Source organism: Gallinula chloropus, assembly GCF_964237585.1.
Source record: "Gallinula chloropus genome assembly, chromosome: 4".
Taxonomy (NCBI): Eukaryota; Metazoa; Chordata; class Aves; order Gruiformes; family Rallidae; genus Gallinula; species Gallinula chloropus.
In genome coordinates, this window is record NC_140088.1 from 20,225,224 (window position 1) to 20,250,609 (window position 25,386).

General features: G+C 46.4%; 1 protein-coding gene across 1 annotated transcript in view; it reads left to right on the top strand.

Annotated features, from left to right (window-relative positions):
* The window catches only part of KMT5B (lysine methyltransferase 5B), a 28,165-nt gene extending 21,708 nt beyond the window's left edge, over nucleotides 1-6,457 (top strand). Inside the window, exons 7-10 of the mRNA XM_084263054.1 lie at nucleotides 565-584; nucleotides 750-886; nucleotides 2,254-2,450; nucleotides 3,737-6,457. Coding sequence (XP_084119180.1) covers nucleotides 565-584; nucleotides 750-886; nucleotides 2,254-2,450; nucleotides 3,737-5,205 — 1,823 coding nt within the window. The 3' untranslated portion in view covers nucleotides 5,206-6,457. The remainder of the gene's footprint in view (nucleotides 1-564; nucleotides 585-749; nucleotides 887-2,253; nucleotides 2,451-3,736) is intronic.
* The last annotated feature ends 18,929 nt before the right edge of the window (nucleotides 6,458-25,386 follow it).

The window sequence follows — 25,386 nt, forward strand, 5'->3', positions numbered from 1 at the left end:
CACCTTAGAGAAGAAGGCTGAATCTGGCACATGGGATTACTGTAGGACAAAATCCCGTTGCCATTTTCCCAGACCAGAGCTGATTGGCTGTGAACTGGGAAACTCACAGAAGGCTCTAGGAAGTGATGCCTTCTTCCTTCACAGGAACTTTGGCACTGGCAGCTAAATTAGTGGTTTACCCTAAATTCTTTGTGAACTTAGTCAATAGTAATGTATTTCTTAAGTGAACCTCTTATGCCTCCTTTAACCTTTTGCACAGAAGCATAACTTACTCTTTCATCTCTATGTTGAAGGACAAGCAGGTAGAACTTGAGATAAATCCTATTAAAGAGGAGGGAAACTGAACAGTTGTGATAGCATAGAGAAGAGCTCAGAAACCAAACTATGTCAAAATAGGTATCTCTTGATGTATAGCTTTGAGCAGTACTAACCTAATGCCCAGTCTTTAGTTGAGATTCTACAGTTACTGAAGTCAGAGTGAATCCTTACTTTAGATATCTACAACTATTCATGTTTCAGGTCTTATCAACAGTTAATTGACTTTATCTTTTGGACCTTTTTCAGATTGCAGACCTAACTGTAAGGTAAGCGAGAAGTTACAAGTAAATAAATAAAGCACCCCACCATGTTTTCCCTTTGTTCCTGCACCCTGTCCTCCCCATTTTATTTTTTTCTTCCAGGGATCCTGTTCAACCTTAATGCTTAACCTTTTTTTTTCTTCTTCCCCTTCTTGTCATCTCCTTCCCCAGTTTGTATCAACGGGCAGAGATACAGCATGTGTAAAAGCTCTAAGAGATATTGAACCTGGAGAAGAAATCTCTTGTTACTATGGAGATGGGTTTTTTGGAGAAAACAATGAATACTGCGAATGTTACACCTGTGAAAGGTATGCATTAATGTAAATAAATTCCAAATGGAATTGGGCATATTCATGATATATTTTGTAAAACTGAAAGTCCTTTGATTATGAGTATTCTTACTTTTGCACACATAAGTGCTTCCTAGCTTTTTCTTGTAATGATTTTCTTAATGTTGTAACTTGAATAGTCATGTTTCCTGAAAACTCCCACGTTCTTTTTTTTCTTTTGATTCTCTGTTCTGGCCATAGCCCAAAATGAGAATAAAAAAGAAATGTAGATTCTAAAAATACTTGCACTGAATAAGGTAGAATTAGAAGAAAAGCAGTTGTCGCTGCCACAAAGACCGTTAGCAACTGACCCCCAGTGTTTGCTCTTTCACTAGAAGAAGCAAATTTCATTAATGTTTTCTATGTTGGCCTAATGTTCTCTTCTGCTGGGAATGGGCAAAGTAGTTTTCACTCCATTATTAGAACTTGGGTGGGGTGGGGGTGTATTTGTAAAGATCTACTGGCCTGGACAATACTTACACTTGTATATGTCTATCTTACACCAGCAGCAAAATTGCAAATTTTTTTCCTATCTGTGCTGTCCCAACCTATTTTTTTTTCCCCCACAAAATCAGTTGAAAGAATTTACTAGTTGGCTTTTGTCAAGTTGAAACGTCAGCTTATTGTGAGTACAGAGGCTCAGTGTAATTCGTGCGAGCCTCACCCAGTTCCAAGAGGAACTGTGTTAACCTATAACATTTCTATTACTGTTTGACCTAAGAGTAGAGGGGGGGGGGGAAAGCCTATAAAGGACAAAATATTGATCATATTGAGAAATAGCTTAGTGTACCTACGTATAAATGATTTTGTTTTTATCTTTGTTTTTACTAACTAGTTTGGTCACATAACAATTCTTGCAATTCAAGGGAAAACCTTTTGGTTTGGGCCTCCAAGCTCATACGATGTTGGTAGATCATCTCAGGTGGGAAGGGCACAGTCTCAGACTTCATGCAGAAAACTGCTAGTAAAAATGTGCTTCATCCCTGGGAGCTGTTTAGTGCTGGTTAATCATGGTGCCCATTTGTTCTTTCCTTATTACATGAAGTGATGTGTTTTCTTTTTGCACAAGCTCCTTTGTTGCTTTGAACATAATACAGACATGCTTCCTTCTTCAGGACAAACCAGTTTTCACAAACCAAACACTTCCACTAACTTGTCATATTTGTATTTTAAATTCATGAAAATGTTGTATTTTAAAGCTAACATTTGGGTAATTCTACCTTTAGGAATCTGCTTCAGTCACAAGGCTATGTTACAGCAATCAAGTGTGAGATTTGAATTGTGTTCAAACTATTGCATATGAAACAAAGTTATTAATACATGGTGTCCTCTTTTTTTCTTTGTAGACGTGGAACTGGTGCTTTTAAATCAAGAGTAGGATTGCCAGCACCTACTCCTGTGATTAATAGCAAATACGGACTGAGAGAAACAGATAAACGATTGAACAGGCTTAAAAAGTTGGGTGACAGCAGCAAAAATTCAGACAGCCAGTCCGTCGGCTCTAACACTGATGCAGATACCACTCAGGAAAAAGCTAATGCAAGTAAGTAAGGAGAGAAGCCTGGAGTGTAGGATTAAAGCTTTCATAAAAACATGAAACATTTCCCCTGTGATAGAATTCCTCTCCTAGTGTTAAGATGCATCTCAGATACTGCTCTTTGGAATTGCAGTTTATTCAGGAATCTGAAAGGCATTTAAATAGGACATTCAATTTTCCTTACGTGTTTCAAGAACAACAGTATGTTCTTGTTTGGGTTTATTTATATCAAACGGAAATAGTGTCTTATATCTAAACATGTCAGTTAAAGTTCCTTCAAAAACCTATGCGTTTGGAAATACAGTCACATACCACATGCAGTGGTGTGGTGTAGTAAGAAGCACATATAGTTGGAGGTATCTGCTTTCTGTAGGAAAACAGTTTTTAAATAAATACTCTTAGTTGGGATTATTAAACAAACAGTCATCTCCTTTAGAGGCCCGTTAAATTGGGCAGCTATTTCCTCTGCACCCAGGACTGATACTTCAGGTACCTATTCTGAAGTGAAAGTGCATGATAGTAATCTCAATAGAAATTGGAAGGCATTTTTCTTTGTGATGCACTTGAGAGGCTTCTCTTCATGGAGTAGTGAGTATCATTTACTTGTCCCCTTTCCACACCCGCACCACCTTTAGTACAGGTGAAGTAGAAATTTAAACTTTGACTTAGCTAGCAGATAGGTTTGGAGCCACATAAAATGCTAGAGTTCCATATGGTTCCTGCTCGCTGCTGTGGTATTTTTAAAAAGAAAGGAAAAAAAACACTTCCCAAAACCCTCTTACAATCTCTAATTACAGAGGTTTAGAGTGGAGGCATTCCTTGGGCAGACAAAACTCCTTTGCTTACCCTGGTAGGTGACAGACAACTGGATGCCTGAAAGCATTACTGTAGTTAAGGCTTCAGGGTTTTTTTTTTTCTCCCCCATAATAAAAAAATCGGGTTAGCAATACTAGAGCATGGTGATCCTCGGATTTAGCTGCAATAATACTTGGTAGAAACTGTGGATAGTGTGGAATGCCTTTTTTTAAAAAATTCAGTAGAAAATAAACAGTATATTGGGGTAGTGAAGGAATCACATGTGAAATTTAGGTGTACTTTTGACTTGTTTGAAAGTCCCTTTCATTTATGAATTGAAAGGGAAGTGGTCTCACCCCTTACTGTGTACTGTCGAGCCTGTTTCACATATTGTGATGAAATGTTTGAAGGAAGTAAATGATCTAACTATAGTATTTGGGAGTGGGAAACTCAGGATAAAGTGGTGCTGTAACAAACCTGCTTTTTTTCTTTTGCAGCTAACAGAAAATCTTCAATTGGCGTAAAAAAGAACAGCAAAAATAGAACATTAACAAGACAGTCAATATCAAGAATTCCAGCATCATCAAATTCTACCTCATCTAAACTAACTCATATAAATAATTCCAGGGTACCAAAGAGACTGAAAAAGCCTGCAAAGCCTTTACTTTCAAAAATAAAGTTGAGAAATCAGTGCAAAAGGCCAGAGCAAAAGAATGCTTCTAGAAAGCTTGAAATGGGGAACTTGGTTCTCAAAGAGCCGAAAGTAGTTTTGTATAAAAACTTGCCCATTAAAAAGGATAAAGAATTGGAGGGACCAGTGAAAGTTGCAGTCTCCAGTGGATGCTTAACAAGGCATGCAGCAAGAGAACATAAACTGAATTCTGTGAAAGGTGCTCATGAGCATGGTGATGTACCACCCTGCACATACATAACAAGGAGGTCAATGAGAACCAGGATGAGTTTGAAGGAGACCTCTGACTCAAAGCTTGAACCAAATACGTTGGATAGCTATAAGAACAGTTTGGCCGGAGCGCAGTCGGACGTTTCAGAGCAGCAGCCTCATGCGGTAAGTGAAACTGATGTGGCTCATGGACCATCACATACAGGGGATATTCTGTGCCAGAAGAGCGATGCAGGCATGTCCAGAAAGAAATCCCGGCAAGGAAAACCTGCGAAACCCTGTGCAAAGCCAGAAGAACCCGATGCCGCGCACAACGCACCTGTGAAGGACGAAGTCCCGGACTTGATCAGCTCTCATGCAGAGCTCGGGGAGAGGAATACTGTGGCGGAGGCACCTGTTGGCTATAAAGACTGTATCTCTGGGTCTGGTGGCTGCTCTGTTGTAACATCTGACAATTTTAAAGCAAAAGACGGCTTTAGAACTGCAAAAAGTAAAAAGAAAAGACGAATCACGAGGTATGATGCACAACTTATCCTTGAAAATAGCTCTGGGATCCCTAAACTGACACTTCGTAGGCGCCATGATAGCAGTAGCAAGGCAAATGACCAAGAAAGTGATGGAATGAATTCCTCAAAGATAAGTATCAAATTAAGTAAAGACCATGAAAAAGATAATAATTTATATGTAGCAAAGCTAAATAATGGGTTTAACTCAGGATCAGGCAATAGTTCAACAAAATTAAAAATACAGCTAAAACGAGAGGAAGAAAACAGGGGGGCGTACCCTGAGGACCTTCATGAAAATGGCGTGTGTTGTAGTGAAACTCTCTCCCTTTTGGAGTCGAGAATGGAAGTAGATGATTATGGTCACTATGAAGAGGAAACAGCAGATGAATCTTCATCGGAAGAGGACGATGAAGATGATGATGATTATGATGATGAATTTGATGACTTTATTCCTCTTCCTCCAGCGAAGAGATTAAGGCTTATTGTTGGCAAGGATTCAATAGATATTGATATTTCTTCCAGGAGGAGAGAAGATCAGTCGTTAAGGCTCAATGCATAAGCTTATAGGTCTTAAACTGACCTGGATGTCATTTTTAAAAAAAAATTAAAAAAAAAAAAAAAAAGCCCACAACAACAAAAAAAACCCCACAAAAAATTCCCCAACAAAAATTCCATTTGATTATTCCTCAACTGAAGAACTTTCTGAAAACTTTAGTGGCAGCACTTCTTTATTGTTTATTCACCTATCAACGTAATATTGTAGAAAGTGTACAGCATACTGACTCTTCTTAAGTCTGATTTGTGCAGATTTTTATTGTACTTTTTAATAGCCTTCTTATGTGCAATTCTGAGTTAGAGGTAATGCTCTGTTGTAAAATAAAGGCTCAAGCAAAGTTACGAAATTGCATCAAATCTTTCCATGCAGGACAATGAGAATACAGTGTGGCTACGTAATTCTTTTCGATCGGTAAGAGTACTAGTTTGCTTTTACCACATTTGACTAAACAATTAAAAAAAAATAATCTTAGTAGCAGCATATTAAGGTTTTCTAGTATATGTTAATATCACCAGCAATGATCTCCAGCTTTTCAATTTATTTGCTAGATGGTTTGGTTTTTCCTTCCCCCCTCCCCGCCCCTCCTCCCTTGGAGTTTGTCAGTTTTAACACTGTATGCTGTCCCAGACGTACTGTTTGTGGCCTTTGTTATAGTAGCAAACCGTTGGTTGGAAGTCAAATTGATTTCTTTTTAAAAAAAAAAAGAGGAAAAAAAATATGAAAAGGTGTTGACAATTTGCTGACTTTTTAGTACATTATATGTACAAGGGTAGCAGTATGCAGAATAAAAGTTTGGATATGGTGTATTTATTGCTTGTTATGTAAATTAAACACCTTGTATTTAACACTTTTCAATACTTTTAGATAAAATTGTTCTTTGCAAGAATGATTGGTGCTTATTTTTTCAAGAATTTGCTGTGAAATAATGTGATTACAACGGGCAACATTTATCCAATGAACTGCAGCTATCCTAAATTGGTTCTTCATATTTTTCTGTTGCACTTGTAAAATGCTACAAGGAATTTAAAGAAAATCTATTCACTTTAACTTATGATAGTTTTATGAAATTAAAAACAACTAAGTCACAGCTTTTGTTCTGTGGTAACCTATAAATTGTTTGTCTTTTAAGAACCAGTTGTAAAAGACTGAAAAAAAAAATGTATATGTTGTAAATATTTGTGTGTTGTGAGAAATTTTGTCATAAGAAATTGAGATAACTTGCCAGAAGGGTTTTTAAGTTTAGAAACACATCCATGCCAATAAAATAGGAAATTGTAAACCTAGTTTTAAACTCTGGATCGGTTGGAGTTCTTTGCTTGTACGTAGCTCGCTTAATCCGCCAGAGCCCGCTTTGTAACAGCAAGGAGCAGCAGGGCAAGCTTTGGCTCCTCTTGTTAATAAATGAGTGTTAGGAGACTCCTGGGCACAGCGAACTCGTATGAATAACTGGGCTGATGTGTAAGCCATTTCCTTAAGCAGGTATAGAATGTCATGGGAGACAAAACTCTGTAGCACTTTGGTCTGTGGTGTTCCTGGTTCTACTCAACCATGGATTGAGGTTTGGAGTTTTTCTGCCTGGGGTTGCAGACATAGCAGTCGTGTCATACAAAGAGGTGCTGTTGGATTCATTTCATCTGCTGTAGTGGTTTCATGTCAAACCAACCCTTTCTTCTCAGAGGAGCAAGAGCCGAGTTACGTGACCGCTGTACCACCCAGCTGTGACAGCATACAGGGAAATGGGAGGGTGAATTTCCATGTGAGCTGACTGTAGCAGTTTGGCTCATCTCTGTCCCTCACAGAAATGAGCTTTTTTCCAAAGAAATCCTTCCAGATGTGTCCTGGTAACTTGTTAGACTGCGTTATCAGATGGTGGGATCTGCCTTTGTCTCACTAGTAAACATAACAGTGCTTTGGTTTGTACGATGTCCAGTTCCTGCTGAAGGCCAGCCCTGTCTGTGTACAATGTGTGCATGTTTGCAAAGTATGGGTGGGCCTCTGGGCTGGCACAGTTCCTCCTGTCAGGCCCAGGCTCTTAGCTCCTGAAAGACTGGACCCAACAGCTCCGGTAAGTATGCTGGTGTTTTGAGGTACCCTGTCACCTGTGGTGGATTGTCTTCTGGGCCTGTTAATTGTACTGTGCCCTAGAAAACGGGTTGTTGAAGGCAGGGTCACAGGGGGACAGCTGTGTAGTAGGAGGCTTACCAGCAGAGCTGATGACAACAGTGATAGGGCTCTTTCCTCAAGGGTCTGCTTGAGTTTCCACTGGGTGCTGTGCCCTGCAAGAGTCTGACTCAGCAGCTGAGGTGAAGAGCAGAGCAGAGAGCATCTGCCTGTGTTTTGTTTACTACCTCATGAGGTATTACAGAACTGTGCTTCCTGTTCCACTCCCAGTTGGGGTCTTTTTGCAGCTCTTGTGCCTCCCTGGTGCCCCTGCTCACAGCCTTTCTGAATGCTCCCCAGTGCTCTGGGTGGTTCCAATGGGGGTGCTGGGTGTGCAGAAGCCACACTCACCTTGCTGTTTGAGGGGCCCATTAACACCGGCAGCCAGTGTTGGCATTTGCTGACCAACATGTTCAAGAGCAAGTTCAGGGCTTGTGAAACCAGCAACTCGTGATGAAAGCAAGTTGTGAAGCAGGTGCTGAGGCAGAAGCTGGCTGGAGTAGATACTCCTGGGAACTACTAGTTCAGCCAACCTGTTACTGAGAGCTGCTTGTCTTGGATGCAGAGAGAACTGCTGGTAGCTCTGGGCATCAGGAACCCTGTTTTGGTCTTGTTCGTTGATCAACTTTAGAGAATAGGGATGAAAAGCTTTTAGTTGTTTGCAGAGTAGGCAGGTCCATGGCTCTGTCCTGCTGTGCGGATTTTTGGCATTACAGATACTCTGAAATTAATGAAATGTGTTCCCCCAGGTTGATGAGGCATGTGGGGGTTACACAAGGCCTGTCTCTTCTGTCCTTCCCCTGCTGCAGGAGGGATTTAGGTTTTTTCCCATCATTCCTGTGTGGAACAGCAGATGGTGATCTTTCCTTCCCTAATGTTTTGGGTAGGGAAAGATGGGCATCTGCATCGCGTGTTTGAGAACCCGACAGCCCAGGGATGTTTCTTGCTGTCTGGATCACAAAGAAACTGCGATATTAATCGTGAGTTGAGCTGCCAGGCTCTAACCCTTGTGTTTCATTCTGCAAGGGGCTGGCAAGAAAAGATGCAACAGTGGATGAGTTTAGGGTGAGCACCACGTGTCTTCCAGTGTCTTGAAGAACTGGAGGCAACGTGCTACAGATGAGCTTTGTCAGCTACTTTTGCATTATGTGTAACGGACTGAGAGGCTCAAAAGGAAACGCAGCCTCCATGGAAAGTGTATGTCACAAGGCAAAACCAAACACCACTTTACAAAACAGAGTCAAGGAATTTTGAATGTTCTGTAAAGAAATGAGATGCAGTGGATGCATGAGGGGAGAGAGCACTTCAAAGTGCTCAAGTAGAAATGTGCATGTGCTTACGGTGCAGTAAAATCGCTGCAAAATACGGTACAGTTCGATCCTCTCAGGTACAGGAAAAACCCGATTGCTGGGTGTGCTCCTGCCTGCCCTGTGTAGAGCAGTCTCTTTGGAGCTCTCCCATCTCTTTGGAGTGATCCAGAAAGGTGGTTTACATGTATTTGGAGTGGTTTAATTGGAAGTGGCCAAACAAGAATCAAGGCTTTCCTGCTTCTCACAAATGGGTGTTTCCACGGACATTGGGGAATTTGGGGAAAAATTGCTTGTGCGGTGGAGCAGTGATGTTTCTGCAGAGAGCAGAACCTCGTGATTGTCTGATGTCATTTGTAATGTCTGAAACGAGTCTCCCTCTGACCCAATGAAGCACACTCTTCTCTCCCACATCGGTAACTCCAGCTGCAGTGTGCAAGCAGAAGAGTTTGCCCTTGGAAAAAATTGCCTCCGATAACGTTGCTGTGGATTCCCTGCAAGATGAACACGAATGTCCTGTTCTTGTCTCTTTTTTTTTTCCCCCCCTCTGCTTTTCAAATGCCTTTTCTTGTCTTTCCCCACAATGGTGTATCTGTTGATGTTACCTGTTGTCTCTGTATGTACTCTGGACACTTCCATGAAGCTTACAGTCACCGTCGTGTTGCTCAGTCACAAGGGATTGGCTTTATCCAGTTACGCCTCCAGCCACTGCATGCTAAGTGTGCCCAGGTACTCCCCAAAGGATGTATTCATAAGTCAGCTTTGGCTGGTTCTCTCTCTGGTTTCTTTCTGTACATTTTGCCTCTTTAAAGTAAGCTCCTTCACTCCCCAGATTTGTATGGCCTGTTGCCCATGTCCGAACAAAGATGAAGGTTTGAGGGCTGTGCAGAGTAAGACTTCACGGAAGTCAAAAGCAGAGTCACCTTTGTGTTAAATACGCAAGTATCACATGCTTTCCTAAATCCCCTTCCCCAGCAGATGTTTGCTGGCTCAGGCTGGGCCACGAGTAAACCTCTGGTCTGGCCTCGTCTCTCTTGCCCCTTCCTAAAGTCCTGATTTCATGAGTTACCAGGGTTAAGGTAGGTTATCCCTCTTCAGCAGGCAGCAACACCAGCTTATGAGTTTGCTGGGTTTTTTTGTGTCTGTAGTACCTACTGCTCTTCGCCCACCGAGGGACCTCCTCTGGTGGTGGTGGTTGAGTTCCTGTACCTTATTTGCGGTAATCCTGTGAAATATTTTCATCGTTGCAAGGTGTGAGTGGTTCTTTCAGTGTTACCCTCCTCCCCACCGGCCAAGGAGACCCATGAACCTTTTCCCAGGCAGCTACATTTGATGTAACTGTGATTTAATTCGGATTCATGCTTGCATGGAAGGGGATCAGAACAGCTCCTGCCAGAGGAACAGTAGCTTGGGCGGTGGTGTCGGAGGACTCCCTATTGGAGGTGCAGGTAGGCCAGCACTGAAGCAGGTACGGAGCCAGTTAGACAGTGTTGCACAGGAATTGTTTTAGCTTCGCAGGCAAAGGTTCATGGGCTTGGCAGTGAGCTTTGGTCAAGTGTGGAACTATCAGTGGCCCCAACAAGCCATAGATTTTTCCACTGGTGCTTTATAACATTCATCAGAAGTCAATTCTGTTTCATAATTAGATTTAAAGGCTTTTCTGCTCCAGTTGCTATGTTTGGCTACAATGTTTTGCAGCAGAGTTGGTCAGAGACTGGTAGCTCTAAGGTAGAGAATGACAAGGGTTTAAATGTGCTGGATAGGACGGGATTTTATTTGTATCCGCATAAACCCTGTGTTTAGGACATTAGGGCAGGACTGCTCAGCAATTGACAGGGAGGGTTACCAGAATCTCTTGGATAATACTGGATTCTGAGGCAGAAAGATAAGAGATGAAGTCCTCTCCTGTAGCTCAAGGGCAAGGCCCACCCAAAATATGTAAGAGCCAGAGATGAGGTTCGGCCCATCCAGCGACAGTAAGGTACCATCCAGGAGGAGTGACCATCCCATAATGCCAAACTGGTATCGCTTCACCAACCAGCACTTTCCAACTTCAGAGGCAACAGCAAGCTTTGAGATCCAGCCTTGGGTGCGACCTCGAAGTGGGCGTTCTTAGAAAGGACGACCCCGTGCCGCTGCCTTCCACATTAGGGATAAGCCGGGGTTTACAGCTGCTGCTGAGAACAAGGTTTAGGCTTTTAAGTGGCTTCAATGCTTAAGCATTCTGAAAGTTTTCTTCTTGAAACAGCACAGGAAAGTCACGTAGAGTCCAGCTATTTCAGATCTGCAGTGGAATCCAGAATCCACACTACTTGTACGCCACTTAAATACGGGACCGAGCATTCTGAGGTCATGTCAATCGCTCCCGAAAACTCCCCTAGTTTTCTTTATTTTTCAAAGCTGTGCATCTGCCAACAGCTGAACAACACACACATTTTCCAAAATGCCAAGTCCCTAAAAATACATAGGTGTCCCCTGCATCATTTTCTGTGTGCTGGCTTTCGCTGAAACCCTTCTGAAATAGGAAAAAAAAGGGGGTTGTATTCTTCTGTTTGGGGGGGGGAATTATGTTTTTTCTCTTCTCCTGTCTTCTCTCAGCTGCCCAGCTCGTTTTTATGTTGCAATGGTTATAAAAGCACCAAAAGTCGACGCTGTTCTGTATTGCGGGAGGTTTAAAGCCTTTGCTGTAGGAAGTAACTGATTTGAGGGGCCAGTATCGACTAGCAGAGGGGATGCAGCTCTCTGGAGCAAGTGGCCAATGGGGAAGGTTTCCAGCTTGGAGGATGTGTTGTGTAATAAGATGGAAAAGCTTTTTGGGTTTATTAGACTCCTAGCAAAATCACCCTAAAGCTGTTGGTACAGCTACAGTTAACTTACCACACAGGGCAACAAATGTAACTGCTGATGAAATTAACCATGCACCTGCGTTATTTTAGCAGATACAAACAGCATCAAGTGGGAACTCAAGGTAGAAAAAAAAATAGCCAGCAGTAGCTGGGAGAAGAATTAAGGAACACTTGAGGAACTGAGGTATTAAAAGTGTTCTAAACAGTTTTTAAAGTTTGGAGAAAGATGAACATTTAGTGTGTCATCTTGCTATCTGAAAAAAAAAAAGAAAAACCCCACTCAAGCCAAAAACTAACATAAAAAGTCTTATTCTTTGCAGAGGAAAGCACACAAAGTATTAATAGTTCTGGGTTTGTCAAATTCAAAACCTCTGAAGCGGCTTTTGTAAGTGGAGTCACTGAGCAGGGCCCAAGGTTACACCATCAAGCTTCAGAACACAGAGGCAGCGCTGCTTCGGGGAAGGAGAGTGTGAACCTGTCGCCTACGTGCCAATCTTCATGTCACAGGTCACTGTCAGAGATTGCACCCTTGGGCGGGTGGACCTTCTTTTGGTCTGAGCTGGTACACTGCTGCTCCCACCAGGTGTATCGGGACGGACAGGACATATGGGGCTTCCGGCGGCGCGGAGAGGGGGAACCCCCAAGAAGGAAGAGCTGTCTGGAGTCTTTCTTAGGAGGGAAAAGAAAGCGATCGCTGTCGGCTGGTGAGAATGCGTGGGGCAGGCAAGGGATGATCCAATTGCAGTCTCATGCTTGGTTGTGTGTAGCACTTCTCTGCTAGGTTAGGCAGTAATTATGCTGCCAGTAAAAGTGTTGTAATCAAGTATTATGGATAGTGCTATTAGGCTAATCAGTAATTAGTTCATATGTACGTAGCTCTTCTCGCAGCTGTCAGGCAGAGCATATGGGTACCGTGTCAATGGCATCAGGCATCCAAGCAAATGATACAGGTCCCTGCTGGGAAATATTTGAGTCACACAGTCCTCTGGCTGATTGCTTACCACTTCCATCTGGGAGTTCAGTGGTTCCTCAGTCCGCCCTCTTCCTTAAGGGCTTTCCTAATGCAACACTTCACTTCCATCCCGTGCAGCTGACCTACACGCATGATGCACGCCCTACACCTGGCACATGGGCAGAGGGAGGAGACGGGAAGTAAATGCCCAAGAGCTTGTGTCTAGGACTGCAGAGCTGACAACCAGGGAGAACCCTCGTGTTGTCCTCGTGTTGATGTGGGTGGCTGGTGTTAAGCATCACGCTAAGGACCACCACAAATGGAGCCCTTCACCCCGGTGCAGTTGTTGTGCGGTCGTACTGGCATTCAGCAGCGGCCCTGCACTGGGAACCAACACTGGCACCTCTTTGCCAGCAATTCTGAACTGGGTGACATCATGAATGACGCTCATCTCTCCTGTTACATCAGAGCTCATATGCTGCAAATGCTAAAGGAGGCAGGAGTCTGGGAGAGGGAAGTGGAAGACAAAATTGAACTCTGGTGGCATTCTCTCTGCCTTTAGCACCCTGAAATTTCAGTTGATGGTCCTCTCTCCCCCTCCCGGATGTGGTGTTAGTACACCCTGTTGAAAAGCAGAGATGTGCTCCCCCTGCCCACACAGAGTGGTGTGGTTAATCACTAATGGGAGAAACCATCCACCTCGCTCTCCTGGTTTGACTCAGCCTTGTGAGTATGTACACAGACACTCTGGTCTTGCTGGAGACAGAGGGACGGCTTGGATGGGTAGCTTTGGAATTAGGCTTTGTGTAGGACCCTTTGGGATAAGAGCTGTGTGCTCTAATTGCATTTCTGACAGAGTTTTATGTTGAACATAACTTGAACTCTGAATTTCCTGGCTTTCTCTTGCTCTAAGAGAAAACAGCATTGCCCCTGTGGTGGTTTTAGCTGTAGTCTTAACTTCAAAACTCAGGTTACTGGATGCTGATTGTGAGCCGTTTTCATGATCAGGATGCTCACGCCCTTTCTTCCCAAGGTGTTTGCATGGAATTTGCAAGGACATGTAGCAATAGGACAAGGGGTGATGTTTTTAAACTAGAAAAGGGGAGATTTAAGTTGGATGTTAGGAAAAAATTCTTCAATATGAGGGTGGTAAATCACTGGCACAGGTTTCCCGGAGATGTGGTGGAGGCCCCACCCCTGGAAACACCCAAGGTCAGGCTTGATAGGGCTCTGAGCAACCTGATCTAGTGAAGACGTCCCTGCTTTACTGCAGGCGGGTTGGACTAGATGGCCTTTCAAGGTCCCTTCCAACCCAACTCATTCTGTGATTCATTCTATGAATTCCTACCTTGCCACATAAATATTTTCCAGAAGCTGGGGTTTGTTTGGTTTTTTCCTCTTAAGTTTGTGAAGAAACCCTGAAGCTCTGAGTCTGTAGCCAGCTCACGAAAATATTCCAAGTTATAAAAAAAAAGCTGAAACTCAAATTGATCAGCAGCAGCGTGAAATCTTTTGGGCTGACTTTGAAATGTATTTTCCCTCAGCAGCAACCTCCCGCTTTTGAACAAAGGGACAAACAAAACCAATTTCTACGTGGCTGACTCTGCTCAAGTTCCTGTAAAAATCAGTGCTGAGAAGCAGGAGGTGCTTCAAACTTCAAAAGTCTGAGGCGCACCTCACGTTGTGACCAGGTGAAACTTAACCCATCTGTAGAGTGAAGGCCTCAAAGTGAATTTTAAGGGAACAAACAAGAAGCTCAAGCCTTGCCTTGCTTTTCCCATGGCAAGCCAGCTGGCTCCTCTCCCCAGCTCGTCAGTTGAGGGGCAGCAGCAGTTTGCACTGGGAAATTGCTCTGTAAGGAGCTTGTTGGGTTTCGCTGGCTCGTTTTCCTCACCCGCCTTATGTCTGGGCTTATCGGCCGCAAACCAGGCCCCGGCATGGGCGCCAGCAGCGCTCAGACAGGCTTTAGGGCCTGGGGTGTGACACCTCGTTTCCCCTCGCACTTGCCCGTGCTGAGGACGGACCTGGCATTTCCCCCTGTAGCTCTTTGTGCTTGGTTAAGCCCCAGGCCTGAGGTAAGGCTTCACGCTGCGGTTCGGGGGTCGGGGTGTACCTGCAAAGGGCTGCTCGCCTCAGCCCACCGCTCCCCTCACCAAGCAGAACCCACCCCCGCCACAGCGTGTTGCCGGTTTGGCACCGGGAAGGCGGACCTCCGAAAGCCAAAGCGCCCGAAGCAGCTGCGCTCCGAAGATGGCTCCTCATCCTCCTCCTCCCCTTCGCTTGCCGGGACCAGCGGTTTTTATCCGCTGACAGGTGCTGTTCCCGGCACACGGTGGCACTCGCGCTCCGAGCGAGGGATGGCTCAGCCCCGCAGCCCCCTGAGAAACGTTAGTCACGGGCTGCCTGGCCAGTTACCGCTGTCTGCTGCGTGATATCCCCGGATATGGACACATTTTGGACTTACAGATATATATATAAAGCGCCTATCACGTTCTGTTTGTGCTTTTAACCGCGTGCCGTCCCAGGAGCGCGTCTGTCTGGGTGGTACCGGGTGGGAGAGCACAGCCAGCCAGCCGTGATGCGGGGAGGGAGCGGGAGTGATCCCGGCTGCAGAGCAAGGAGGAGCGAGAAAGAACGCGATGCTGAAGGCAGCTGTGCTCTTGCTAGTTTGGACAGTTCCTTGCGTCCCTCCAGGAGGAGACTCCCCCTGTCAGCGCTTTCCAGCCTTATCCACACTTGTCTCTTGAGCTGCCATCGCTGTTTCCATCAGTCGGAATAACTCCTGCCTTGTGCTGCTGCGCCCTGCATCCCACCTCCAGCTGCCCGCATCCCGCCGCTAGCTGCTCCCCACCGCGCCAAAGGCCCTCAGCCAAGGGGAAATACAAGTATGGGAGGAATGGGGCTAAAGGGGAAAAGAGTGGAAGCGGTGTGACATCCGCCTCTCATCCGCTGGGTCCATAGGAGTCCTTTCTTGGTCAAGATCCAGCAATAACACTTGCCTCAGGAATGCTGCTGTGAGCATTCTTGAGGAGGAGGGGCTGCTGGCTGGTCTTACAGCTCCCAAAATCAAGCGAGAACAAGTCGGCTGCTGCTTGTTCTGTTGCTATGCAGTACTTTAAAATCAATATTTGCTCAGGGGTCGCACCTCTGTGCTGTGTGCTATCAGCAGGAGGAAAATCCTGGCCATCTAATCAATGTCTCTTTCTGGAATACTGAACTCTCGTGTCTGATTCTCTCTGTGTTTCCCCACACACACTGCAAGATATTTATTATCTAAGCTGACCTAGTAGATTAATTTCTATGAAGCTTTAATGAAAACTCTGGAGAATTACACACAGTGAAAGACGCAGCTGAATGCTACCTGGTCTTCCCTCAATCCAAGCCATGTCTCCCTTTTCCTTTGTTCCCATAGCCCTGGCTTGTTGCTCTCACAGAAACTGTGGGGTTAAGTCTCACAACTCCTGGTTTTGCCCACGGTTTGGGATTTTTTTTGGATCAAAAATTACCAAGAACAATACAGCAGTAATCTACCACATATCACAATGATCTGTGGAGATCAGAGCTACGGAGACAAAGAGGTGGAGACACTGGGGCATAGAAATGTGATCTGGCTTCCTTAAGGGAATGTAGCAGAGAGGCATCAGGCTCTGAAGTAGCACTGCTCTTGTCATTACTTAACAGTGCAGAGAAAAGACTTGATGCGTCACCTGCTGTGCAAGTCTAAGCCTTCCCTGACACTGCCTGGCAAGTCCAGTGGTCCTATGGTAGCCAGAGGTGCGGGAAATCTCAGTTGGCCATTAAAAGCCATTTGTGTGCCCTTGAACTGGGAACCTGACCTTTCCTTCTGTAGAAAAAATGCAGAACAGCGTCCAAACACTGACCTGCTCTGAAAGTCTGGCTTAGGCCGTAAAGGAAGGCGAGGAGATAGGGGGCTGTCTCAAACCCAAAGCATATGTAGAGGTTTTTAAGAAACAGTCATCGCTTTCAGCGGGATTAAGGGCCCCAGGAGCTGAACTTCTCCAGGGTTTACCAAGAGAAGCGCCTCTGCTAGGAGCAGCAGGCCAGGGAAGCAGGAGGGAACCCACAACCTCCTCAGCCACCCAGTTTACATGCGTGGTCTCTGGTTGCTGTGGTCCAGTGACAAAGCACAGGGCTGTGTGCTGTGGCCTTTGACGCACCAGCTGCCATCCTGAGCTGCAGCCCCAGCCCCTGGGGGTGGTCTGAGCACCAGGGGATGGTACTGCTTGGCTGCTTGGTTAGGGAAGGCTGCAACGGATGTTATTTTTTATAGTCTTGGACTTCTCCACCACATATTTATTACTTCTCCTGTTTCTGTGTGTCCTTCACACTTGCCTTACCAGACTTGCCTTACACATCACCAAAGCGTTTGAAGTCTGGCTCCTGATCCGTGCGTGTCCTGTCAGTAAAACTGGGATGGTACTGCCTGTCACCAGCCTACCAAAGCTACAAGCTCCTCAGGTCAAGGACTTTTTCAAGTTATGAAAACTTTTATATGTGTGTCATGAGTCTCAAACTGGGTAGCTGTAACTCCCGGAGTTAGAACAGTAAAGCAATTAAAAGATTCCATTCCTCTTTTATCTTGAGGAAGATGCAGAGCACCAGAGGGAGGTAAATTTCTTCCACTCCTTTTTATCTTTTGGAAAAGCTCTCCCCAACCCTGACCTAGCACCTCTGTGAAAGCCAGACTGGCACCTCTCTTGTGCTGCCGAGCAGCTGCGGTTGCAGTCCCTAAGAACCTCTTTTGGCTAATCAGATTTTGCAAATCCCTTTCAGTTCTACAGACCAGAAACCGGCGTACCCCTCATCGGGCCTGCCCGCTGCGGCAGGGCTTCCCACTGCTCGGCTGCCATCACCGCTGCTGCACTTGACTGCAAAGCAGTGTACGAAGGAGGAGTCTTGGCTCTGGAGGGTGGCCGTAAAGCCAAGGGGAATGGCTACGAGTCTTGTGACCTTTGCTGATGGCGTGCTTGCCTGACGTGGGATCATGTGATGACGATGACTCTCTCAGACTATTAAGAATGAAGCAAGGTTCTTTTTTTATCCCTGCTCTGCCAGGACACGAAGCTGGCACAGCACGTGCATCTAGATGAGTTGGGTGACTTTGGCCAAACTCCAGGGATTTAGAAAGTGACGTTTTCTTCACAGCCCTGCCACCGCTTCCCGCTTGCAGACAACCCATTCCCATTTTCTCCTCTATAAAATACAGATCATTTTTCTCTCTCTTTTTTTTTCCTAATCATGTCTCTTTAAATCATAACTTTTCCACAGCAGGGATCATCAACTGGGCAAAGATTTAGAAAGAAGAGGGACATTGGTCGTACACCCATGTCAGCCAATATGGTATGTGCTTATGAGCTGTGAAGCTCAGCAGAGCCTCTCACCTCTCCAGGGTGCTTTGTGTGGATGTTTGTGGGTTGCTGTAATGCACCATTTTTTCAACAGCTGGTTCTAATCTTATTGCAAGATCTCCTGAGCTTGCCTCATTGCTGAGATCTGTAACTAGGCTTTGGAATCCTAAAGGAGTAAGGGGTAGGGAGGTGGTGGGTATTTCTCACCACGAGAGTATGTTTCAAGATTGTCCTTCTCACTCTCAGACTGTGAAATTTATTTCTGTGGCTAAAAACGTCAGCCCTCACCAGCATTCATGACTGGAACTGATGATCTCTGTCTGATTCCCAGAAAAGAGGCATTTCCACTCCAGCATTCACTCCAAAAAGTGTTTGCGAGTGATGTTTCCTGGATCCCGGCCCGCGTGCCGCTGGGCAGCTCCGTGGGGTTGAGTGGAGGATGGTCAGAGTGGTGCTTGGCAGCAGTACCGTAGCAGATGACAGTGTTGCTGTTGTCTGTGCAGGCTGGAGCAGAGCTTGGTGCCGGAGTCTGGGGGTCGGGGCTTGCTTGGCCACACTGGGCACCTCTGGCTGGGACAGAACCCCACACTGGGAAGGGCAGCATGAGGAACTTGCACCATGACTTCTCCAACTTGGGTCTGTGAGTGTGGGGATCACCTGCCTGTGAGCTCTGTGGGTGCGCTGTTTGCTTGAAGAAACAGCCGGGGTTGTGATTCTTTTATTATTATTATGATTTGGTTTTCCTGCGAGGGTTCCCCAGGAGAGGGAGCAGTCCGCACAAATGACGTGGAGGGGAATGAATTGGCTTGTCCCAGCCCCAGCTAAACCTTAGCATTTGCTGTCTCACTGCAAATGCCTGCGTGGTCCTTCATCTCCTTTTCCTTCACCTTGTCGCCTCTCACCAGGGCGCAGTCCCCGTGTCTGCAGTAGCCCTTTGAGGCTGGCAGTCCGTGGTGAATTTCCATGTCTTTCCTTCTGAAACTGCCTTTCCTGCCACACTGTGCCCCAAGGCTGCTTCCAACGCCCCAACCCACATCTCCTTCGCTGGTCCCTGAGTTCAGGTCATGCCCTTTCCAGTGCTGCATCCAGCCCGTCTCTGACCCACGCCACAGAGCGATGGCTCAGCAGCAACTCCTGCAGTCGCTGAGGGCATAGTGGTCAGGCAAAACAGGGTATCATTAACTCAGGAATTTGGGGTGGCTTGGGTGGAAATCTCCTTTTGATTCTAGCAGCAGTAATTCCTGGAGCTTGCTGCTGCATGGACATCTGATTGGATGCTGTTTCCCTAGCTGTTGGTCCTATTTCCAGTGACACATCCACAGCCAACCAGAGGAAAACGAGGGGCTGTGGAGTGAAAAGCCGCTGCTGCCAAAGTTCCCGTCTTCACGGTGTCTTTTGTTAGGTCAGGAAAAGTTCCAAAAAGTGGTAGCCTGGTTACTGCTTAAGGAAGAGCTGGTGGTTTCTTGCTGACAATTTCTTTCTTTCTGCCTTTATTACTTCTTTTTTCTTCTTCTTTCTTTTATTTTCCTGTAAGTACCCAAGCGGGGCTGTAGCAGAGCTAACCTTGTGATAACGAAGCCTCTGCTGCATTGTAGCTCAGTACGCCTGATACAAAAACTACTGATGTGTGCTGTGCTGCTGTAAGCTGAACCGCTCTGGGAAAATTTCCAAGGAATAATGGGCAGAATTCTCAAGGACGAGATGAGGAGGACAGCACAGGGTGTATCTGTTCAGCAGCAGCCCTGGGAAACTAATGTATCGGGGAGGGTGCCGCAGCAGCGGCTGGCATTGATAATAGCGCTGTCCTTCATCTCGGTGTGCCAGCGGAAAGATTTAGGAAGTTTCATGTGTGGATGACCCTCAAATGAACAGCAAAACTCAAGTAGGTTTTTGGGGTTTGTTTTAGGGATTCTTTTGCAGCACAGACTTGGTTCTACAGCTGTGAGGGGAATAAATTGTCTGCATCGGAGTGAGATTTTGCGGCTGTCTGCTCGGAGACGGTCACCTCTGGCAAAGACAGACCCTGCGACAGAAGCAGCCTTGAGAGCACGGCTGTGACAAGAGTCTCTCTGCCGCGTGCTATCTCTGGATGCCTGATACAAAGAAGCCTGCAGACACACGCTGTGATTTTTTAATGCTGCTGTCAGCTGAACCACTCTGGGAAATTTTCCAGGGAGCACTGGGCAGAGCTCAGAGCAGTGCAAAGCTCTGGGCTAGCAGCAGCCCGAGGAGACTGCTGTGCTAGAGCCAGAGCCTGCAGCGGGGGTACACTTTTGCATGTGTACCTTCCTGCAGTTAGCATATGTAGGCGCAATTGAGGACTTGCAAACTCTATGGGCTGCAAGCTGTCCCCAGCCCTCCAATTTAACGGTATCTGGTCCCCTCTTCCATACGTGAGCGCAGTGGGATTTCAGTTATTAAGCTCAATGTGTGTCCTTCCCTTGGGGCAGAAGAGTGACCTACACCTGAACAGTGTCGCTGCTCACAGGGCAGTGGCTGGAGCGCGGCAGTTTGCTTCTCTGATGTTGTTCCATCTGCTGTTGTGGCTATTACCTAAGCCCATCAGATCATGTAGTTCATGTTGATTTTGAAGCCTGATGGGTGGTCAGGGCAAACAGTTCATGCTGCAGCCAAAGTTCACTCTAGTAGGTCTGAGTTGTCATCCATGCTTCCAGTTTGCATTGACAAAATGGTATAAAAAAGGGAGCAGGTTAGTGGAAGTGGGTGAGGCAGCTCAGCTCGTATTGTTGATGTGTCCATTCAAAGGGCAACATCCAAGTCAGCTGAGCATGACTAAATTCCCATTTATGAGGGCCTGACCTTAGACTCTGAACCTTCACAGTTGAAGAATCACTAAAGGGCCGCAGAATTATCCATCCACTGAAACAAGGATGACTTGAACTTTGATATGTGTGCCCGTGTTCACCTTGCCTTTGTAACGTGCTCTGAGATAACGGCATGTGTTACTTCAGAGGAGTCTGTTTCGCCGTATCGCCTGTTGGCTGGTACCATCCAAGGGCCAACGCTCTTACAGAGCTTATAATTCCCAGGAGGTTCTGTTCAGAAGGCATCTCTAGGCAAGGAATTCCTGCTTCCTGTTCAGGCTGGGTGTGCAGCAGATTTTTGTCTGTTGACATTGGCAAGTCTCTTCAGGCTTCATTGTAGTGCCTTCCCAGTTCTTTGCTCGGATATTTTGCTGCTTCAATTGCATGTCGTAAGTTTTAAAATTCTTTTCAGAAGGCCTTTCCTCCTGCAGGCACCACGCTGCCTGAATATGACTCTACCTGAAAGCACAGTGGCAATACTTAAACTGTGGTAGCCGTGCATAACAGGTCTCCCAGGGTTTAGATTTCATTGGGTTTTTTGTTTGAGTCTGGGCACCTATTTAAACAAGGAGAAAAACAGGGTAAGTTGTTGCAAGAAGGTAAGTTCAACTGAAGTTTTGGAGGAGGCCTTGGATGGAGCTTAATACCTGATTGAGAAGTACCAATGGCCAGGGAGCAAGTGTCACTTCTTCACTTTGCTATCTGCAGAAGCATGTGCCACCTCTCTGGCTGCAGAGCACGGGGCTGGGGAAAATGGACACTTCCTGACCTGTTAATCAGGGAGAGAAACACGGGAGCTGGCACCAGGGACTGCCCTTATTCTTGGCTGGAAATACTGCTTTGCTGCGGTTCGAGCTGAGCGCAGCCTCCCAACACCTCCTGCTTGCTCCTCACCTGCCGCCGTATTCAGCGTGCGTGTGCATGTGCCTCTCTGCTATCAACTGGGACGCTGCACGAGGACACAAAGTCGACACCCAGAGCAGAAGGGCAACAAGTCCCTTTGCGGTGACTCCCATTTACGAGGGGCAGCAAAGACGCTGGGCTCGTAGCCAGGTCTAAAGGCTTTGGTTTCTCCAACTTCTATGGGTTTCCTCTTTGTCAGATGCTCTGGAAACAGATCAAGGCTGGATGAGTTAGCAGGTGAGAGAGCAGAGAGGCTGAGGGGCACCTGCATGAAAGATGGTGGCAGGAGAAGGGGAGAGGTAGAAAGAACGGAGCAAGAGCAGGAGTGTCACCAGGACAGGAGAGAATCACAGGCGGTGATGGCCCAGGAGGTGGAAGTACAAGAGGCAGTGGAAAGGGGAGGCTTTGGAAAGAGGAATGAAGCTGAATGGTGCTGAGGAGGAGGGACCTTTCACTGAGATTTCCAGGCAGCTGTGCAGCCATTTCCTCACGCTGGGTGGGGGACAAACACACACCACGTGGTAGGAAGCAGAAATCCAAGAGTGAGGGATTTTTCTGTTTCCTCCCCTGGTTTTGTGAAAAAGTTTGCCCTTTCTCTAGTGTGGCTGACTTTTCCTCTAGAAGCTACTTCTTCAGACAACATCATCAATGCTGCAGTTCCCCAGAACGTGGACTTTAATTACACAGGTCCATCTAATGCCTTTCTTTGGAGAAGTGTGGCGCAAAAACAGAAATCTGAGGTTTTGCAGCTGGTAGAGCAATAGTGATCTGAAGTAAAATCCTCTCTCTGTATAAGTCAGGGCATGCCAAATTTACCCCTCCCCTGAAGCCTGTGTCACCGTCCGTGCAAGCGAGGTAACTAGTCTGAACAGGTGACATTTCTCATCTGCTTTTCAGTTCCAGTCAGAGGCAGATCAGACCCGCTGCAGGGACAGAGGGAAATCTGCCCTGCCCACTCTACCCCTCACTCAGCAGGTTCACAGAAGACGGTAGGGTAGATGTCACCACACTGTTGAGCTAGTAAAAACCTGGAAACTGCCGTGATTTTACTGATTCCATTCTATCTTGGGCCCTAGAAGCGGCACACACAAGCTCAGGTGGCTGTTTCTTACCTTTGTCTTAAAATTCACTCCGGAGCGCATGGAGGACTAGCCCTGCTTTCCCTTTGGTGATCCATTATTCAGCTTCACTTCAGGGAAAAGTTGAGGATGGATTTCTCTTGCCTGCAAGAGCACAAAAGGACCATGAAGCCCCTGGATTGGAGTCTGCCCATCCTCCATGTTCAACACCATCTTCCTTGGTAATTCCAATCAGTCCCTACACTGAAAGAGTTTGGAGGGTAGGATGATACAAGAAAGCTGGGGTTTATTCTAGCTGCCACTGACAGGCAGTGCTTTCCTGCAGGATGTCCCCCACATGGGTAAGGGCAGCAGCTCTCGGCTTGTTCTGGTCTGCATGGCAGCTGGCACAAGATCTGCAACTTTTGGGCTGCTTTTGGCCAGATGCTCTCAAAAGCAAGATCACCGGGCTCGGTTGGATCAGAGTGACCTCAGTGAAGGCTTCTTAGCATTCAGAACAGACGGTCCCTCTGGCTTTAGAACTTTGGCAGATGCTCCCACTTTCGTGTTCACTTAGTTTACATAAGATGGGATGCTACAAAGAAGACTTGAAAACCTGGCACTCTAGACAAGGTGCTTCTGATGCTGATTGCTTTTACCTTATGAGAAAGCTCATTTTCCCCAAATTGAGGAGGACTACCCTTCACTTCTTATATCCTCTTTGCTGAGCTTTTTGGAATTACTTCAGACTTTGAAAGTCAATAGGAAGGCTCCTGTTAATTTGACTGATGGCTGCTCAATGCCCACTACACTTTAGTCTACCAAAAGAGAACCACTGATGGAGGGAGCACCTGCTCCAAGAGGTCTGGAAAGCTGAACTCAGGCATTACTGATCACCACAGGCTATGGATTGACAATGGGTTTATGCAAGTTGTGAGCATGAAAGAACAACATTGGCTTTATCTGCTAAATAGTAAACTCGCTCAAGTATTATAGAGACACCCAGAACCTGAGAGGACCCTTAGTGCTCCACAGCATTGGCTGCAGGTAAAGTAGTAAGTGCATGACTGAGGTGCAGGGAGGAGTCGGCAAGGGATGCTTGGAATTCTCTTTTTCTTAAGCTGGGCAACCTTGTGTTGATCCAGGCCTGCAGGTTGGTGGCCCTGCCTGTGGCAGGGGGGCTGGAACTCTGTGATCCTTGGGGTCCCTTCCAACCCAGACAGTTCTATGATTCTATGAATTGCACCAGAAGAGTTGGCATTCTAGTGCGGGATGTCAGAGCCCCAGGATACGTAGGGAAATGGGAAAGAGAGCTAGAGAAGGAAAGGCTGGAATTAAATGGCCTTTGAAGAGGATACAAAATATGGAAGGGCAAGACCTTCTCAAAGGCACAGAGAGATCAGTGAGCACTGGTGCGCTGATAGCAACAAACAGGCTGTGTGTGCTTTGGGTGAGGGGAGCGGCCTCGCTAATCTCGGCTGGAACCCTGGAAGAAAAACAGCAACAGGGCTGAGTTAAGAAGGGGAAGAGAAGAAAACAGGGAAGCAATTGAATTACTATGGGGCAGTACAGAAGAGTCAAAGGGCATACAGTAGCTGCATGTAATCATGGCTAAACAGCTCTCATCAGGCAGACTGTCTGCCTTTCAGCCTGCTTTTGTTTTCCATCTTGTTTCCTCCTCCCCCCAGCTCTTCTCCTTGAGCCATGAAGTGGACTTTGTGTTTACAGAAGTGGACGCGCCTCGATAGGAAGTGCTAAAGCTGCACATCACTTCTCCTGGGTGCTCCCCTCTCCTTGTGCATTTGTTTAACTGCAGCAAACACTTCTCATGTAGAGGTGCTGCTGCAGTTCAGGGCTTCTCTGGACGTGTCTTAGGCAGACGGATTTCCCCATTTGCTCAGGGCTTGTGTGTGACATTGGGTCCCAGAGGAACAACTACTGCACAATTGCAGTCTTCTCTGTGCAGGGCGTGCTCTGGATAGTCTGCCTCTGGGTACACACCATCTGAGAAACCTGTCCAAAACTAGGGATATTCCTGCTGAAAGTGGCACCCCACCTCTCACTGTTGGCTTTGGTACGCAGGCTCCGAGGCTGAGGACTGGAGCTTTGTCAGTGTAACTAATGCTGCCACTCTTGAAGATCCTCGATCCAATTACTTTGCTCGAGCCCCTTTCCTTCTGAGCCTCAAGCAGTAGCAGCTTGTCCTAGGATGGGTCTCATCACAGTGAAGTGGGGACATCCTCTACCAAATAGCTTTTCTGTGGTCTGCGCAACTGGGATGGATCAAGCTGTGCTCTGCCAGTGCCATAGCCTGGCAGTGAAGAAGAACAGGTTGAACACTGGAGGGATCTCTCCCTTGGAATGCTGAGATGACCAGCTTTTAGAAGATTCCCATCACAGAGAAGCAAATTTATCTCTCCCTTCCTCTCATATTTGTGTGCTGAATTCATATTATCTGTCCAGCCAGTCCGTTACCTGTGCAAGAGACATCAGAGTTTGCTTTCATTCCTCTTTCAGAATGTTCTGCTCATCCTGCCTGTCTATGAGATTATCTGCCTACAGCTTGCTTACCTCTGTTTGCATCCAGTGACTATGGTGTCTTTTGGAACAGCTGGTCCCTGGTGGTGTTTTCCTAACACATATCTCATGAGCAGGCCAGGCAGGGGGGATAAAAACTTGCCCAGAATTTGGCAGCGTGTGGTTTGGTTGATGGCATCTTTTCTTAAGCAACACAAGTGAACTTGGAGGCAAGGCTGTAGATGTT